This window comes from Staurois parvus, unplaced genomic scaffold (genome assembly GCF_062004578.1).
Source record: "Staurois parvus isolate SC_StPar_1 unplaced genomic scaffold, SC_StPar_1.0 ptg000315l, whole genome shotgun sequence".
Lineage (NCBI taxonomy): Eukaryota > Metazoa > Chordata > Amphibia > Anura > Ranidae > Staurois > Staurois parvus.
Genome location: NW_028318111.1, coordinates 4,097,712 through 4,118,476, shown reverse-complemented (window position 1 = coordinate 4,118,476; position 20,765 = coordinate 4,097,712). Strand labels below are relative to the sequence as shown.

The 20,765-nt window shown below is 42.2% G+C and overlaps 1 protein-coding gene across 2 annotated transcripts in view; it reads left to right on the top strand.

Annotated features, from left to right (window-relative positions):
• RAB3GAP1 (RAB3 GTPase activating protein catalytic subunit 1) overlaps nt 1–20,765 on the top strand; it is a 204,090-nt gene that overhangs the window by 98,716 nt on the left and 84,609 nt on the right. For both annotated transcript variants that reach the window (XM_089683600.1, XM_089683598.1), the window contains exons 13-14: nt 192–361; nt 7,498–7,593. In XM_089683600.1, coding sequence (XP_089539726.1) covers nt 192–361; nt 7,498–7,593 — 266 coding nt within the window. The remainder of the gene's footprint in view (nt 1–191; nt 362–7,497; nt 7,594–20,765) is intronic.

Sequence of the window (20,765 nt, the reverse complement as noted above, 5' to 3'; positions counted from 1 at the left end):
TGGTGCAGTTCTGTCTAATTTTGAGACCAGGGAAAAAAAAAAAAGATTTTATTAGCACATTGTACAGATTGGAAGCGAGGCAGAATTTGCCAGTTGCTAAGCAGCACCTCGTAGATCTCTCTAAATTAATACATCTATGCAGTCAGCTTTCGCATACAATGTCCTTTTTGTAATTGTTTTTTTTTTTACAGATGCAGCTGATATCAGCCAGGCTTTATCGAAGCTCACCGAGCCAGCGCCAGTTCCCATACACAAACTCTCTGTCACCGGCATGGTCAGCAGTGCCAGGAAGAAGATCCGCAAGCATCGGGGTGCTGATGAATCCCCATTAAGTAACGACGTCCTGAATGCTGTTTTATCTGTAGGTTTTTCTTTTAAGGTTTTTTTTTAATGGATTTTTAATTCTTTTTTTTTTTTTTTTGTCGCCTGTTGTATATTCTCAACATGACCCTAATTTAACAAATTCATCTTAGCAGCTAATACAAGTGTTAATTAGGAGTTGCTGCAGTGTTGGTTGAGTGTGAATTAATCATATCTGTTGTTTACCTTGTTAACAGTTCAGCCTCCTGAATATATTGGGTATGTTATGGCGTTAGAAACATTTCTCTGCTCCTGAAATCTGCCAGCTGCGTAATAGGGCTATTTTTACCTGTGCATATCTACCACGTTAATCAGCCGGGTGCTGGTGAAAGAAAACGAGATACTGAAAAAATTAAATAAAAAATTATATATATATATATATATATATATATATATATATATATATATATATATATATATATATATACACACACAAACACACGCACGCAGTTCAAGCAGATTTTATTGTACCCCTGGAGCATCTGGCACAAGGCTAGTCTTGCATACTTGGTGTGCCAAGATGTAATCAAGGCTGGACAGATTGATGTATAATTCAGACAGTTCATCCAAGGTACTAGCAGGAGCTTTGAAAATGGACCTGTCGTTAAAATTCACACTTCATAAAAGTCACTGGGACACAAATCAGCAGTACCAAATTACCATTAACCAAAAACACAAACGTTTGCTGCAAAACACTGATGGTGTTCCCACACCAAAAATCTAAAACAACGATTAGTCATTAGTGTTGCGCTACTCAGTGACAAAACAACATTTCACTTTTTGTCTGGTTGTTGAAGTTTTGTTACCAAATTACCATTATGTATGGTTATTTAAAAAAATTACCACTTGAGCTCCTCCCATGAGTTAAAAAAAAAAAAAAACAGTACCTTTTAAATTAATTTAAAAAAAAAATCCCTTCTTGAGGTCCCTCCTGTAAACCTTTGCAGCCAAGATCAGATAGTCTTAGCTGCCAGATGGGTGTTTTACATCATTCAAGAATGCAGAGAACAAGGCTGCATGACAGGGTGGGTATACAGTGAAGGAAATAAGTATTTGATCCCCTGCTGATTTTGAATGTTTGCCCACTCACAAAGAAATGATCAGTGTAAAAATGGAATGGTAGGTGTATTGTAACACTGAGAGACAGAATAGCAACAAAAAATTCAAAAGAAATGCATGTCTAAAAATTATGCACTGATTTGCATGTTCATGAGGGAAATAAGTATTTGATCCCCTATCATTCAGCAGGATTTCTGGCTACCGGGTGTCTTTCATACAGGTAACAAGCTGAGATTAGAAGCAGTCTCTTAAAGGGAGTGCTGCTAATCTCATTTTGTTACCTGTATAAAAGACACCTGTCCCCAGGAGCAATCAAACATCAGTTTCCAAACTCTCCACCATGGCAAAGACCAAAGAGCTGTCCAAGGATGTCAGGGACAAGATTGTAGTCCTACACAAGGCTGGGCTACCAAACTATCGCCAAGTAGCTTAGGGAGAAGGTGACAACAGTTGGTGCAATCATTTGCAAATGGAAGAAACGTGCCCAACAGGAACACCCACCATTTCTACGGCCACCAATCACTGTGGCATGCTTTGTAGAGTATGTGTGCTTTTAGCATGCAGATATCAGGCCTCCTCCCCTCTTGCTTGTGTTTTGCCCCAGCTAGGTCAGGTAGTCTCTTCACTGGTAGAGAGTGTCTAGTTTGTCAATCAAACAGCCCCTGGGTGGTAGACTTGCTGTAAGTTAAGAGAATCATCACTATCACTGTGCATCACTACTAAGCAGGAAGCAGAGCCTTGCATATGTAATTAAACAAATATGGTTGACTGCATGTGCAAATAGTTTCTAGCTATACATAGAAGCAGGGCCAGAAAAAAAGCAACCTTCCTTTTGTTAGGGAATATGTATTCTTGCACATGTAGATCATTTGCCGTGTCTCTTCAGACCTGAAAGTGCATCTGAATTTCTGTGCATCATTGGCAATTGAGCCATTCAATCAGCAACTGAATAGTTTAGCCTTCTCTTTGTCCATAGTGGGCAAAGATAAATGTCCTGCAAAGTAGGCCTTTCACTGCAATTAATCCACTCTTAACACTCAAAATCACAAATAGAAAAATCAGCACAAGGGACATAACTTACAGTGAGTAGGATGCGTCCCTTGTGCTGATTCCTTTTCTGTTAGTGAAAGTCTTCCTCTGTTCTGCCCCACCCTTGCCTCAGTAATCTTCTGATACCACAGGAGATAATACAACTAATGCCAGCCATACATGGGTCAAAATTCGACCGATTTTTTTTTGTTTGAAAATCGGACCTAAGAATAATTGGCCGATTTTCGCTCTGTTAGTGGGTCAATAGCACCGTCCAATTTTCTTGGTTCCTCCCCTTTTCGGTGATCGGGCATGAAAATTTGTGAAAAACTGTTTTTTGTTTTTTTTTACTCAATGATGGTCAAATCGTACGTTCATTTTTTCGAAAATAATATGTGCATGAGCCATGACCTGGAAGGAACAGAAGTTTCGCCTGTTATATGGGGTGCACTTTATGACTTGGTCAGGCGATTTTCAAAATCATTGATGGCACCATCGGATTACCGAGCGAACGACGTTTTCGATTTTCAGATGAAAAATCGTTTGGAATTTGAGCCATGTATGGCCTGCATAAGGAACAGTCACAGGCTTTCATCAAGAAAGCCTGACTATGTCTGTCATTTCCACCCAGCTGCTCCAGTCATAAAAGCTGTATTACAGCTTCTTTGAATGGAGGATGGGCAGATGATTGATAGGTGTGCCCCATTCTATCATAGAAGCTATAGTGTGGCTTATGTGAATGCAGCAGCTGGACTGAAAGGTTGGGCATAGTTGGACTTTCTTGATGATGTCCTGTGACAGCCCCTTAGTTGTATTACCCCTCCACCGCTGCACCAGAAGATTGTGGTGGTGGGAGTGCAAGGGAGCATGGACAGTAGAAGATTTAATTGAAAGAAGAGGTATCAACATAAGGGACACACCTTTACTGACTGTAAGTTATGTCCCTTGTGCTGATTTGTTTTGGTTTGTGATTTTGGCTTAGGCTTTATCATATATAGATATTTAAAATTTTTATGTGTACAGGTATCTGTCAAAAAGGTGGACTGCATGTCCTGTGTATTGTGTGCTGGCAGGCTGTAATCTGCCCCCACTATGTCATACCAATGAGTCCCCGCACTCCCAAACGTTTCTTACTCAGTAGTTACTTTCTTTATTTGTAGCAAACATTTTCTGACATGCACAATAGTTTTAAGTCTCCAGGCTCTTCCTCAAGTGTGCTGCTAATTACACTTCACAGACAGCCTCATCAAATACCAATTCCAAGTGGGAAACCCACAGACCAGTAACACTAACACCATCCACCGTCTGTATTCAATAGTAACCCAAAAACACAACTTTTGGGAGTGTGGTGACTTATTGGTATGATATACAGTATGTGTGTGTATGTATGTATATACACTCACCGGCCACTTTATTAGTTACACCTTGCTAGTACCAGGTTGGACCCCCGTTTGCCTTCACAACTGCTTTAATTCTTTGTGGCATAGATTCAACAAGGTGTTGGAAACACTCCTCAGAGATTTTGGTCCATATTGGCATGATAGCATCACGCAGTGGCTGCAGATTTGTCAGCTGCTCATCCATGATGCAAATCTCCCCTTCCACCACATCCCAAAGGTGCACTATTGGATGGAGATCTGGGGACTGTGGAGGCCATTGGAGTACAGGGAACTCATTGTCATGTTCAAGAAGCCAGTTTGAGATGATTTGAGCTTTGTGACTTGGTGCGTTATCCTGCTGGAAGGAGCCATCAGAAGATGGGGACAATGGAGTCATATAGGGATGGACATGGTCAGCAACAATACTCAGGTAGGCCATGGCATTTAAACGTTGCTGAGTTGGTACTAAAGGGCCCAAAGTGTGCCAAGAAAATATCCCCCTCACCATTAAACCAACACCACCAGCCTGAACCATTGATACAAGGCAGGATGGATTCTTGTTGTTTATGTCAAATTCTGACCCTGCCATCTGAATGTCGCAGCTAAAATTGAGACTCATCAGACCAGGCAACGTTTTTCCAATCCTCTGTTGTCCAATTTTGGTGAGCCTGTGCGAATTGTAGCCTCCTGTTCTTAACTAACATGAATGGCACCTGGTGTGGTCCTCTGCTGCTGTAGCCCATCTGCTTCAAGGTGCAATGTGTTGTGCGTTCAGAGATGGTATTCTGCATACCTTGGCTGTAACGAGTGGTTATTTGAGTTCTGTTGCCTTTTTATCATCTGGAACCAGTTTGCCCATTCTCCTCTGACCTCTGACATCAACAAAGCATTTTCATCCACACGACTGCCACTCGCTGGATATTCTCTCTTTTTCGGACCATTCTCTGTAAACCCTAGAGATGGTTGTTCATGAAAATCCCAGTAGATGAGCAGTTTTTGAAATACTCAGACCAGCCCGTCTGGCACCAACAACCATGCCATGTTCAAAGTCACTTAAATCCCCTTTCATACCCACTCTGATGCTCGGTTTGAACGTCAGCAAGTCATCTTCACCACATCTACATGTCAACATGCATTGAGTTGCTGCCATGTGATTGGCGCCAACAACCATGCCACGTTCAAAGTCACTTAAATCCCCTTTCATTCTGATGCTTGGTTTGAACTTTAGCAAGTCATCTTCATCACGTCTAGATGCGTAAATCCATTGAATTGCTGCCATGTGATTAGCTGATTAGCAATTTGTGTGACCAAGCAGTCGAACAGGTGTATGTAATAAAGAGGCCGGTGAGTGTATATGTTACTTCTCTTGGGAAAGCTTTTTCTAATCCGATATAAAATGAGATGACATATGATGCAATAGGATCATAGGATGAGCACAGAAACGGCATCTTTCAGTGTGTCAGGTTCCGGACTTTGTGTTAGTTTCTTTTCCACTGCAAGGCAAGTAGTAGAAGCGTTAATTGGTAATAATTTGTGATTTCAATAGTCACTCAGATTAAACATAATAGTTTTTGATTAGTCAACAGCCTTCATCCCAAGGACACACCATTATATTTCATATCATGTTCCACAATAGTGCCTAGAAATCTGGACGGTGTTAAAACTGAGAACTTGTGTATGGAGAAGGCTAATTAGAAAGCCAACCCCAGAGGCAATGTATCTTGGCCGCACTCCTTTGCATGTCGGCCTGTTTTAGTGAGGCAGCAGGATGATATGGAGAGATAGCACCATGTGACCAGGAAGGATGCCATTATAGTAAAATCTTCTACACTCGCCTGGTTATCTTTTGTTTCATCACAAAGTCCTCTTTCTATACACTGATAAAACATGAACATCATGTGCATGGAGCACAGGGAAGAGATTGAGAGCAACGAACCACGGATTTTGCAGGCCTCGTCCGGAGTGGAATCTACTCATACTTTTTGTCAAAGTTGGTGGACTACTCCTGCTAACTTGGGAAGGGGGGGATGTACTGGCTTATTTATGGAATTACTAGGCTCTTACTCACTGAGATTCCATTTTAGGATACTTTTGTGAAATGGGAACGGCCTCTCTATTTGTCCTCATCACCGTTATAATTAAAAGTGAAACAAAATCCCAAATTTTGAATGGTAACCAGTGGTTACCAGATAATACCCTAAGTGGCTGTCTTCCGGCGCTATGAGAGTTAACATCTGCCGCTGCTGCTGTGAAAAGTTGTGCCGCTCGTCCAGTACTTACTGCCCTCTCACGTTACTGCCCTTTGCACTATTCACGTTGCTCGTATTTTTACATACAGCTACTGAGAAAAGTTGTACCGCCTGCCTGACCCCCTTCTGCCCTTTCCGCCATTCAAATTTCTTGCACAATGCATTGGGTTCTGTGAATGGAAGAGGAATGTCAGGATCTCCTCCAATGATTCACAGAACACGATGCATTGTGCAAGAAATATGAATGTCGGAAAGGACAGAAGGGGTCAGGCAGGCGGTACAACTTTTCTCAGTAGCTGTGGCTGCTGTTAACTTTCACAGCGCTGGAAGACAGCCACTCAGGGCAGTAACCTGCAACTGTGTAGGAGACATTACAGCAAAGATTTTTAATAGAAGCCTCCATCTTTGGGTAATGAGATGCACACCATTACACATAAATAATGTGTTTTGGTTCTGTTTTTTTTTTTTTTTTTTTAATGGAGTGGTAAAGGGTAAGAACCTCTGTTGTTGTCAGATTACCCATTGGAGAGATTCCCCTCACTTAGATTCTGGGTAATGGGTGTCAGAAATTTCTTTATTTATTTCAGGTACTTATATAGCACCGTCAATTTACACAGCGCTTTACATATATATTGTACATTCACATCAGTCCCTAACCCTCAAGGGGTGTACAATCTAAGGTCCCTAACTCATTCATACATACACATACTAGGGCCAATTTAGACCGGATCCAATTAACCTACCAGCATGTCTTTGGAGTGTGGGAGGAAACCGGAGTACCCGGAGGAAACCCACGCAGGCACAGGGAGAACATGCAAACTCCAGGCAGGAGGTGCCGTGGTTGGGATTCGAACCAGCGACCCTAGTACTGCCAGGCGGAAGTGCTAACCATTTAGCCACTGTGCTGCCCTAAATGACAGGAAGTGAGGGGATATTTCCCCAAAGGGCACCCAGCCAGCGCTTAAAGATGTTGTAGAGCTTTTTTTTTTTTCTAAAGAACAAACTTGTTGTACTTACTTGCCCCGAAACTCCTCTTCTAGGGTTCCCAGCTGGCACTCCTCCTCTTCTCCATTCGCCATCATACATTTCCAAACAGAAATAAGTCACAAATCATAATCTGTTGGGTACAAGTTAATAGCGAGATAAAGTGTGAGTAGAGTTTGGCCTTCTTTTCGGATTTTGAAAACCTCAGTTTGTGCTTGGAAATATCTAGGGGGCTAAAGAGGAGTTCTTGTTAAAGGTCCCCCCTCCTTGTTCACTTCCCATTCATGCAAACCAATATCTATATTTATTTCAGATTTCAAAGGATGCAAAATTTACAGTATACGTGGAGAGGATTAGTTCAGAACAACCACCAAAAAGTTCCTTATTGCCTCTTTCCCATATGTCTTCTCATTTCCTATTTCTTGTTTTTCTTCCAGTTCCTGTTTCCCGATGCAAAGTTACTGGATGGAGGAGAGCCAAAGCCCAGTAGATCTGCTGGAGATATAGCAGCTAATGCAGATAGTGATGAATATGTAAGTATACAAGCCAACCAGTTGTAAGTGTACCATGATGGGGTCCACAGAGTACTTCTATATGTGAAATAATTTCTGGGAAATACATAAAGTGTTACTAAACCCACAACAGTACAATCAGTCTGTATATGCAGCAAAGCATACTTGTTATACTCACTGTGGAACCTAAGGGGTTAACCCGTGGTTGCAGGAAAGAAAGTTGTATCATCACTGGCTTGCTTTAGTCTTTCAGGAGATTGAAAGTCATGGAAAATTGCAAATGAGGAGATATTGTATTGGTAAAAACCAGCATTATATCTCTGTTGTAGCAGGTCAGGTTGAAACCCGTTAGGTCCAGCAAATACAAGGTTCCCTTTAAGAACCAGGTCATATATTTGTGTTTACCATGAAAGTAATAAAGCCCCTGAAATGACCACACTATAACCCGTGATTGATAGTAAAGCATGATGTCTGTTTTGTTCGGTGCCTGGAGTTATCTGCAGTGTGGTGACTGCTGACACCAGTTCTAGTAATTGCTGCTGTATAATCAGAAACCTCCTGTATTCCTTCAAGGATAATTCGATTTTAACAACTTACAGGGGACCTGTAGACCTTTGAAATTGAATTTAAGTCGGCCATAGATGGATCACATCTTGACCAAATCAGCAGGGACCAGTCTAAATTTGATCCATCTATGGGCAGGCTGCATGTACTGAAGTCGATCCATCGATTGACTTCAGTACAACCAGCCTGTCAGACTTTTTGCTTGTGATTACTGACAAAGGCTATAGCCACTAGCAGTGATCATTGTGTTCTGCCGGCAGGGAAAGTTCCCTGCTGGAAGAACAAAATTCTGCAGATTCTACAAAATTTCAGTGACGCTGGAGACTCTTTCCTGCAACCCGTGGTTGCAGGAAAGAAAATTGTATCATCAGTGGCTTGCTTTAGTCTTTCAGGAGATTTGAAGTCATGGAAAATTGCAAATGAGGAGATACTGGTGTTGGTAAAAACCAGCATTATATCTCTCTTGTAGTAGGTCAGGTTGAAACCTGTTATGACAACAAGAAACTCAATACAGAGTGACCTGTGACAATCACCTGTGACACCTACTCCTGTGACAATCACCTGTAGACTTCACCTCCACAACATCTCCAAGATATGGCCGTTCTCAACCTCGGAAACTACTAAGGAACTTATTCACTCCCTTGCTATCTCTTGCCTTGACTATTGTAACTCCCTCCTCATTGGCCGACCTCATCGCAGGCTATCCCTTCTTCAATCTATCATGAATGTTGCTGCCAGACTCACCCACCTTACTAACCGTTCTGTATCTGCCATCCCTCTCTGCCAATCCCTCCAATGACCTCCACTCAGTGTCTGCCACCCCTCTCTGCCAATCCCTCCACTGGCTTCCCATTGCCCAACGGATAAAATTCAAAACATGAACAATGACATATAAAGCCATTTATAACTCTGCCCCAAATTACATCACCAATCTTGTCTCCAAATATCACTCAAACCGTACTCTCCACTCCTCGCACGACCTCCTACTCTCTAGCTCCCTTGTCTCCTCCTCCCATGCTCATCTCCAGGACTTCTCCAGAGCCTCCCCCAACCTCTGGAACTCTCTACACCAATCTATCAGACTATTGCCTACTCTGCTCACTTTTAGGCGATCTCTGAAAACCTATCTCTTCAGGGAAGCCTATCCTGCCCTCAGCTAATAATGGAATCTTCTACTCCTCCTACCAGTCCATCCCCCACAGTTGCTACCTTTTTGTACCACTAGTATGTCCCTCCTAGATTGTAAGCTCCAAGGAGCAGGGCCCTCCTAATCCTCTTGCATTGAACTGTATTGCCTCCTGTTATATTGTAAAGCGCTGAGCAAACTGTTGGTGCTATATAAATCCTGTATAATAATAATCAGCGCAAAGAGCAATCACCCAGCTCCTATACAAATTATAAAGCATAAAAGTCCAATAAAGGGCTGAAATGTCCGTATAGCACTAGGGCAAGCTTCATGCAGTAGTAGCAAGCTCTGTATAGAATGAACCCATTAGGTCCAGAAAATACAAGGTTCCCTTTAAGAACAAGGTCATATATATGTGTTTACCATGAAAGTAATAAAGCCCCTGAAATGACCACACTATTACCCGTGATTGTTAGTAAAGCATGATGTCTGTTTTGCTCGGTGCCTGGAGTTATCTGCAGTGTGGTGACTGCTGACACCAGTTCTAGTAATTGCTGCTGTATAATCAGAAACCTACTGTATTCCTTCAAGGATAATTAGATTTTAACAACTTACAGGGGATAATAAACCTAAATTATAGTTTGGGCTTATATAACTAGCTATTAATAGCTTTCTCAAAATAAGTATGTAAAACTTTGTAGAATTTATCAGGGCTAAGTCATTTTGTGATGAAGTTCGGATCCATGGAGAGGGGGGGAATTTTCTCCTGCGCACAACAGTCTTCTTACCCTTCAGTCCGATTCCACTACTTTCTGTTGGGTGTAACTATGGGGCTTCATGACCAGTGTATTCGTCAGGTGGTGACCGTTTGACATTGGTTCTTTTAGGGTAACGTTGTGTTGTTTGGTTAAAGCTGGACTCTGGGATAAGCTATTATTGTCGGAATTTGTATTCTTAGGCTACCTGTGCACAGTTCACTTTCTTTCTTACAGCAGGCTGAATGAGAGAAATCAATACATTTGTGGATGGAGGAATCATCCCTGCTGGCTATTGTATTCGAAGAGCCGCTCCTACCCTCGGATGTTAGTATTAGCGATCAGTGACTGCATCTAATAGGACTGTGCGGGAGCTTCCTGTAATAAAGACCGCTCACTGTTGCTGTCTCTTCTTGTGCAGGGTGACTGGTCTTGTCTCCGCCCTCTCCTATAATTTTCTGCTGGCAGCCTGTAGTGGGTGGGGCCTGCTGGGCCCCTCCTACAGCCCTGTTCTCTGGACAGGCTATGTGCAGCACATTGATGATGTCACCCTTACTTTTACAAAGTTATAATTGGGTTTTGCAAAAGACATTTTATGCACACAAAGTGGATTTATATCCTTTGTGGTTATTGAGGAATTTAATTTAAGATACAGGTTTTGTGCCCAAGTTTAGCTTTTACATGTACATTTTCAAACAGAAATTTCTTCTTTTACTATACTTTGTCAGGTGCACTTACATTTTTATTAGGTATATCACAAAAATACGATCAAATTGCATAGATGTATGTTTTAACTTCATTTTGTGATTGCAGGGTCCGGGGAGACCAGATATAGTGAATGCAGGATTCGGGGAGACCAGATATAGTGAATGTGGGGTCCGGGGAGACCAGATATAGTGAATGCAGGGTCCAGGGAGACCGAATATAGTGAATGCAGGATTCGGGGAGACCAGATATAGTGAATGCAGGGTCCGGGGAGACCAGATATAGTGAATGCAGGGTTCGGGGAGACAGATATAGTGAAAGCGGGGTCCGGGGAGACCAGATATAGTGAATGCAGGGTCCGGGGAGACCAGATATAGTGAAAGCGGGGTCCGGGGAGACCAGATATAGTGAATGCAGGTTCCAGGGAGACCAGTTATAGTGAAAGCAGGGTCCAGGGAGACCAGTTATAGTGAAAGCAGGGTCCGGGGAGACCAGATATAGTGAAAGCAGGGTCCGGGGAGACCAGATATAGTGAAAGCAGGGTCCGGGAAGACCAGATATAGTGAAAGCAGGGTCCTGGGAGACCTGATATAGTGAAAGCAGGGTCCGGGAAGACCAGATATAGTGAAAGCAGGGTCCTGGGAGACCTGATATAGTGAATGCAGGGTCCTGGGAGACCAGATACAGTGAAAGCAGGGTCCTGGGAGACCAGATACAGTGAATGCAGGGTCCTGGGAGACCAGATACAGTGAATGCAGGGTCCGGGGAGACCGGATACAGTGAATGCAGGGTCCGGGGAGACCGGATATAGTGAATGCAGGGTCCGGGGAGACCGGATATAGTGAATGCAGGGTCCGGGGAGACCGGATATAGTGAATGCAGGGTCCGGGGAGACCGGATATAGTGAATGCGGGGTCCGGGGAGACCGGATATAGTGAATGCGGGGTCCGGGGAGACCGGATATAGTGAATGCGGGGTCCGGGGAGACCGGATATAGTGAATGCGGGGTCCGGGGAGACCGGATATAGTGAATGCGGGGTCCGGGGAGACCGGATATAGTGAATGCGGGGTCCGGGGAGACCGGATATAGTGAATGCGGGGTCCGGGGAGACCGGATATAGTGAATGCGGGGTCCGGGGAGACCGGATATAGTGAATGCGGGGTCCGGGGAGACCGGATATAATGAATGCGGGGTCCGGGGAGACCAGATATAGTGAATGCGGGGTCCTGGGAGACCAGATATAGTGAATGCGGGGTCCTGGGAGACCAGATATAGTGAATGCAGGGTCCGGGGAGAAAAGATATAGTGAATGCAGGGTCCTGGGTTTAGTAAAACTTTAATAACCACTTGTTTTGTGGTATTGTTTACTATAAAAAAGGAGAAAAGGCAGAAAATATTGAAGAAAAAAAACGGTGTTGCTTATTTTCTGTTAAAATATAAAATGGACGAACAGTATGAAATCCCCTAAAGTTACCCTTTTTTTTGTAAAGTAGACACCCCAAGGTGATCTAATTTTTTGCTACATTTTTATGGAAATTAACAAATTGCAGGTTCTGAGGAGGTTAAACATGACGCTTGGTAACGGTGCACTAGATTCATTTACTGTACAGGTCATACACAGAGGGATTAAACAGTGAAGGGGTTAATGTACTGGTCACGTACGGTGGCAGGGTGGAAGTAAAGGGATTAATGTTCAGATGGGCTGAATAAGGGAGGTGATGGGGTTAATTTTCAGGTCACATGGGGACAGTATTAGATTTAGTATGTGTTGCAGAGGAGAGGGGAGCAGGAAAGGGTTAAAATAAAAAGAGTTTGGGGAGGGAGGGGTGTTGGGGGGGGGGGGGGGGAGAATGGGGCAAGGGGTGGTGGTAAACACAAATCTCAACGATGGGATTTTATCACCTCCCAAACCTCATGTGTAATCATTCCACCTGGGACAGGAGCTGGCGCTACAGAGGAAGCATTGACTTATGCGGCTCCTGCTTCCTCCACGGCCGCTTGCTTTCTCCGTCGCCAGTGCTGGCTCAATGTACTCTGATGCTCTGGGGGTGGCGGGTCAGCAAGCCCCGATTGCAATCAACAGGTTGTGCTGACCATGGGCATGAACTTCTGTGGGTTGAGGTCACAGGCCACATCCGAGGGCTCCGCGGGCCACAGGTTGAGCAGTCATGCTCTACACTTACTGTAACGCATGTACTTTTGAATGCGTGGGTAAAAATGAACCCTAACTGTTTCAATGCATAGTTGCTGTTTGCTTATAAATGCTTTCATTGGTTTTGTATGTGCAAGTAATCCTGTATTAGAGAACAAGACCGCAACAAAAGTACTGAAAATACAATTCGACTTTGACTCTGCCTACTGCAAGGGTTGCAAAGATTAAAAATATATTTGTACTTGGAGACAACCATGGTTGTATCTTGCTGATTCTCTTTTCGCAGACATGGTTTGTGTGAAAATTGTGAATTCTCTAATTATATACATAAAACACCCATAATCCTCTGGTAGCGGAGAGACTGTAATCTTAGCCTGGGCTGGGTTGGGCTGATCTGAGGGCAGTGTTTTTCTCTACTGTTTTACTCCAAAATAATAATGTGATATGGCTTTGCTGACATGTGAAGCGTGAATTTTAATGATGCGTCCACTTTAATCTTTTAGTATAGGTCTGCTTTAATGTTTCTATTGCTGGAAAAGGTGATTCTACAAAACACATTTTGGAGATTCATTACAGCATACATATTCCATTCATTTCCAAAAACAAAAAACCCATAATTTTTTTTTTTGGCTAACAGTGTGATGTTAAATATAGCTAATTTTATGTGTAAAGCAAACCTGGAAGTAATATGCAAGGCCCAATTAACATATCTGGGTCCCACTGCCGTTAGCCACTGTAGGACCTATTTACACTATTCTAAATATCTAATTCACCAAAAATGGTGCATATAAGTTGTTGACCGCAGACCATACTCCAATGCGTGTCCATTGGCAGCCAATTAAAAAAAAATGGGATGTCTGTATGCATTGCATGTTAATGTGCGTGTATAGCATAGTTACATAGTTGACGGGCTGAAAAAAAAAAAAAAGTCCATCCAGTTCAACCATAGAAAAAAAAAAAGTTATAATCCTATGCCCACAGTTGATCCAGAGGAAGTAAAAAAAAACCCCAGCAAAGCATGATCCAATTTGCTCTTGCTGGGAAAAAATTCCTTCCTGATCCCCCGAGAGGCAATCGGATATTCTCTGGATCAACTTTACCTATAAATGTTATATCCAGTTATATTCTGTGTATCTAAGAAATAATCCAGGACTTTTTTGAAGCAATCCACTGAGCTGGCCAGAACCAACTCTTGAGGGAGTCTATTCCACATTTTCACAGCTGTGAAGAAACCTTTCCGCGTTTGGAGATTAAATTTCTTTTCCCCCAGACGTTAGCGCGCCCCCTTGTCCTCTGTAAAGACCTCAGGGTGAATAACGCTACATGGAGTTCACTATATGAACCACTGATGTATTTATACATGGAGATCATATCCTCCCTTATGTATTATACATGGAGATCATATCCCCCCCTTATGTATTATACATGGAGATCATATCCCCCCTTATGTATTATACATGGAGATCATATCCCCCTTATGTATTATACATGGAGATCATATCCCCCCCTTATGTATTATACATGGAGATCATATCCTCCCTTATGTATTATACATGGAGATCATATCCCCCCCTTATGTATTATACATGGTGATCATATCCCCCCTTATGTATTATACATGGAGATCATATCCTCCCTTATGTATTATACATGGAGATCATATCCCCCCTTATGTATTATACATGGAGATCATATTCCCTCTTATGTATTATACATGGTGATCATATCCCCCCTTATGTATTATACATGGAGATCATATCCCCCCTTATGCATTATACATGGAGATCATATCCCCCCCTTATGTATTATACATGGAGATCATATCCCCCCCTTATGTATTATACATGGAGATCATATCCCCCCTTATGTAGTATACATGGAGATCATATCCCCCTTATGTATTATACATGGAGATCATATCCCCCCTTATGTATTATACATGGGGATCATATCCCCCTTATGTATTATACATGGAGATCATATCCCCCTTATGTATTATACGTGGAAATCATATCCCCCCTTATGTATTATACATGGAGATCATATCCCCCTTATGTATTATACGTGGAAATCATATCCCCCCCCTTATGTATTATACATGGAGATCATACCCCCCCTTATGTATTATACATGGAGATCATATCCCCCCTTATGTATTATACATGGAGATCATATCCCCCTTATGTATTATACGTGGAAATCATATCCCCCCTTATGTATTATACATGGAGATCATATCCCCCCTTATGCATTATACATGGAGATCATATCCCCCCCTTATGTATTATACATGGAGATCATATCCCCCCCTTATGTATTATACATGGAGATCATATCCCCCCTTATGTAGTATACATGGAGATCATATCCCCCTTATGTATTATACATGGAGATCATATCCCCCTTATGTATTATACATGGAGATCATATCCCCCCTTATGTATTATACATGGAGATCATATCCCCCCTTATGTATTATACATGGAGATCATATCCCCCTTATGTATTATACGTGGAAATCATATCCCCCCCCTTATGTATTATACATGGAGATCATACCCCCCCTTATGTATTATACATGGAAATCATATCCCCCCTTATGTATTATACATGGAGATCATATCCCCCTTATGTATTATACGTGGAAATCATATCCCCCCCCTTATGTATTATACATGGAGATCATACCCCCCCTTATGTATTATACATGGAGATCATATCCCCCCTTATGTATTATACATGGTGATCATATCCCCCCTTATGTATTATACATGGACATCATATCCCCCCTTATTTATTATACATGGAGATCATACCCCCCCCCCTTATGTATTATACATGGAGATCATATCCCCCTTATGTATTATACATGGAGATCATATCCCCCCTTATGTATTATACATGGAGATCATATCCCCCCTTATGTATTATACATGGAGATCATATCCCCCCTTATGTATTATACATGGTGATCATATCCCCCCTTATGTATTATACATGGAGATCATATCCCCCCTTATGTATTATACATGGTGATCATATCCCCCCTTATGTATTATACATGGTGATCATATCCCCCTAATCTCCTCTTCTCAAGAGAGAATAAATTCAGTTCCTTTAATCTTTCCTCATAGCTGATCTCCTCCATGCCTCTTATCAGTTTGGTTGCCCTTCTCTGTACTTTCTCCAGTTCCCTGATTTTCTTTTTGTGAATTGGTGCCCAAAACTGAACTGCATATTCCAGATGAGGTCTTACTAATGATTTGTACCGGGGGGGGGGGGGGATGATATCTCTCTCTCTGGAGTCTATACCTCTTTTAATACAAGAGAGGATTTTGCTCACTTTAGAAACTGCAGCTTGGCATTGCGTGCCATTATTAATCTTGTGATCTACCAGAACTCCCAGATCCTTCTTCACCATTGACCCCCCCAGTTGTACCCCCCCTAGTATGTATGATGCTGCATAGTCTTAGCCCCCAAGTGCAGAACCTTACATTTATCAACATTAAACCTCATTTGCCACATAGTTGCCCAATTACGCAGAGCATTGAGGTCGGCTTGTAAGTTGGAGACATCCTGTAAGAACATTATTTCACGGCACAGCTTGGTGTCATCTGCAAAGACTGAAATGGGATTTGCAATCTCAGACCCTATATTGTTTATAACTATATTAAAAAGTAAGGGTCCCAACACTGAACCTTTGGGTACACCACTGACAACCCTAGACCATGCAGAGTATGAATCATTAACCACTACTCTCTGAATACGATCTTTTAGCCAGTTTTCTATACATTTACATATGGATTTTTCCAAGCCCGTAGACTTTACCTTACACATTAGCCATGTGTGGGGAGCTGTGTCAAACGCTTTTGTAAAATCCAAGTATACCACGTCCACCGCCACCCCTCTGTCCAAGTATACCACGTCCACCGCCACCCCTCTGTCCAAGTATACCACGTCCACTGCCACCCCTCTGTCCAAGTATACCACGTCCACCGCCACCCCTCTATCCAACTATACCACCGCCAACCCTCTGTCCAAGGTTTTGCTCACCTCCTCATAAAAAGAAATGCAGTGCAGTAGCATGATTGGGACTTGAAGTTAAAAAAATAAACCAGGTACTTACTTTTCCACTAGCTTCCCTACTGCCGGGGGTGACAATTCTATCCTTCTGGCGAGATCCTGGGGAATGCGGAGTACCCAAAATCTTGCGATTTGTGGATCCAGCACAGTGCAACAGTGTCTTTTCATGATATTCTGAAAACTCTGCATTCCTTGGGATCTTGCTGGAAGAAGAAGAATGTCACTTTTGTTTTGGTACCATGACTGAAAACTGGGGATAAGGTAAGTACTGTATATTTAAATTGGTTGTAAACCCTTACATATACCCAGTAAAGTGGATTGAGACAAGTACACACTATAGTGGGATATGCTTTGTTCATATTTCATGTCTGAGTTTCACAACCACTTTAAGGTCTTTTCACCCCCATGTTTTTTTTTAATGGTTATCAATAAGGGAGGTTAAGAAGACTTTTTTTTTTCATTGGTTTTTAACTGCATGGTGTGCTTTATGTGCTTTGCTTTACAAAAAAAACTATATTTCCGTATTGTACCAGTTAGTCTGTAAAATGGGAGAATAAGTTCAAGGGTCTGAATACATTTGCAAGGTACTGTATACATTAAAATTATGATATATGAAAGGTCTATGAACTTGCACTTTTGTAAAGGTCACTAAACCTCTCGGTGAATCCTGACACCCTTGTAATTTACAGCAGAAGGCAAATTATCGAGTGTATTATGTATGATAGTAAGTCTTAATGCTATAAAAAAAAATATGTCAAAGAGATACTGATTGCATCCGCATCCATTTATTTTAAAGTTTGTATATCTGTCAGCAAGAAAGCAAAAGGTATTACAGTAGTGAAATAAATAAGGATACTAAAGCAAGAGTTTGCCGTAAAGGGCAAGTTCCATTTTGTCCTCCTTCTCTGTCCTCTACCAATTTTTTTTTTAGGTACTGAGTTTTGACCTAGCCTAGGTGATCCGAACCGAAGTTCACTCCACTTTGCCTGCAGCCTTTGTGGACCTGTCACAGGTCCCAGAGGACTGCGGGATCATTCATAAAGCACAGAGCGACTTTTACATGTGCACATCTGCAGGCACCAGCCATCTGCTGATCGCTGGGACAATAGTTTTACACCAAAAATAATAAATGCACATTTTTTCTACTTGCAAAAAAATGTGCATTTATTATTTTTAATAAAGAGGTGAACTTATCCTTTAAACTTCACTAAAAGCTGGAGATCAGCTTTAATGTGTTTCTAATGTATATTCAGCATAAAAGCTAAGACTCTTGGGGACTTTTTTCATCAGGGCTCTCTGTGTTTTGTAAGCACCTAATCTTCAGAGTACTAAATTCAAAGGGATTATTAGCGCTTGCAAGTAAAAGTGCAGAGTACTTCAGCTGTTAAATGTAGCTCAGAGCCCTGAGGAAGGCAGGCCCAAAGATCCCGAAACGCATTGGCTTATTGTAAAGTTCAGGGGTATAGCTACAGTGATATCACCTCAGGATCATGTGCAAAGCTGTTTGTCTTAAAAATAAGTCTTTTTCTTAAGAAAATGTAAGCAGAGCTTCCAGCAGCAAAGGAAACGCAGCACAAAAATCCGCTTGTCTTCAGCACAGATTAAATAGAAGACCTGCAAAATCCATGTAAGGGATTTAGCCAAAGTTAGGGGAGTCCAGCTTTAGTTCGCTTCTAGCACACATGCAGCCCTCTCCCATACTCCTACTATTCCACACACAGCACTGGGAGCTTCCTGTGTTACTAAACCCACAACAGTATAATCAGTCTGTATATGCAGTAAAGCATGCTTGTTATACTTCTTGTGGAACTCAAGGGGTTAATCCTCCACATTGTGTAAAAAAGGATGTTTGATCCTGTCCTCTCTGATCCTCCCCCTCTTCTACTGTCCCCAATCCATCTGCTGATAGAACAGAGCCTTGAGGGCAAGCTGCACATGCTCAGTTTAGCGTGTATTGCTAGAAAGCTTTTTCTTTTTCTTGGGAGAGTTCATGTGATCAGCACAGGCCCAATTAGCGCTATCCAGACAGAGGGTCAGGGGTCATGCAGCCTCATTGGACAATCAGAGGAGAATAAAAACTTGGGAGAAGGAATTCCTGTTTCAGGACCTCAAATGTCTTTAACACCCCATTTGATATTACAGAGGAGAGAGGGTATAATACACCTCTAGAGGTCCACAACTTGTGGTCAGGAACAGTTAGAAGTTCAGGAAACAATCGATTGGACCAAAGTGGGGTATCCATATGAAATTGCAGGGATTTGTTCTTGGAGGTGGAGAGATCCCAGATTTGTTTATAATGGAAGGCCATTCCTTTAGTGGAGGACTGTGCAATAGATCCCCGAACACCTCTGATAATATCACAGAATGGATGTAACCTGGGCGGAATTTCCGGGTTAGATACTAAGGCACAGAACCTTTCCCTGTCGATTTTATCATTATGTTAGCGATGGGAAAGTTGGGCTGCCAAATAGAGAACAAAATCTGGGATGGCCATGCCCCCCAAAGTGCTAGGATTTTTAAGTACTCGCCAAGCCAGTTTATATCTACGTTTGCTCCTAACAAGAGATTTCAGGATCGTGTCCATAACCTTAAAGTACTTTAATGGGATATAGACTGGGGAGTGCCAAAGTATATAAAGGGATTTGTGGGATATAGTAACTCTTTAGGTGCCACTTCCTGGGGGCTGCTTAACCCTGTCAGGACTGGTGTCCCTGTAATCAGGGGTGGAGGTTCTTCCCCACTCGAATATCTTTCTGAACCTCCAAAATTCCTGATCTCAAATAGGCAGTTATATAATGCAGAGAGAGCTGCAAGTTGTTCTTCTTTTGTTTGTCAGAATCTCTCACCCTGCACGGGCGAGAACCCCTAAGTACACCAACTACACCAAACATTTCCCTTAAAAGGACCGTCACCCAAATATAGGTGACCCATATCATCCATCCAGGACCTGTCCTTGGCGTCCTGTACACTATCCTTTATGCGGAATATACATTGATGGAGACACAATGAATTATTTGGACTCCTCATGCATAATGTGGCACTTTTCCCTTCCAATTCATCTGCCTTCTGTTTCATGCATTCTTGGAAGCTTACCTCCTGAGAGCGACCTATCCTGAGTGATAGCAAAGCAAGTACTGAATCTGCATCGGCACTATTACCCCAGTCTTGTATTCTCCATCAACTAGTTATAGGGCAGTGAACCAGAACCTATTTGGCTTTGCTATAAGGGACATATCTGCCCTGGAGATGGTGTAGAGCCAAGGAGTAAGACCGTGGCATGTTCACTTCAATTACTTCTATGTAACTTGTTCATCTGAACCTCATTTTTTAGTATCTGTTTCCATATTAGTCTGGAGTTTCTAGGTAATCTGTAAGAATGTCTGCTTGCATTTCATTGTTACTGATAGAAGGGCCCAATTAAGGTGGGCAGCAATCAATGCAGCTGATTGCATTACATAATATAGCTTTTATTTATAGGAGAAAGGGTGAAGAAGAGATCAGCCACCCACCCATATCTGTCAGCAATATATCATCTACCTCCTGTTTTTATTATTCTGCAATTGACCCCGGAGGATTGACAACCTCAGCTTTCTTTTTTAGAATTCATTTTCACACTTTGCTAGAAGAATCCACTTTTACTTTTCCAATATCTGTGACGCAAATGACGGTTTCTGATCTGGTTTTATGACCTTTATATAGTGCTCCATTATATAGGGTGGTGATGAGCCGTTCAACCAGTGTAGGATTTTCTTTTATTTCAGTCTGCGATCAGAGCACAATTTGTGCAGCTTATGTCTAATATGTAAT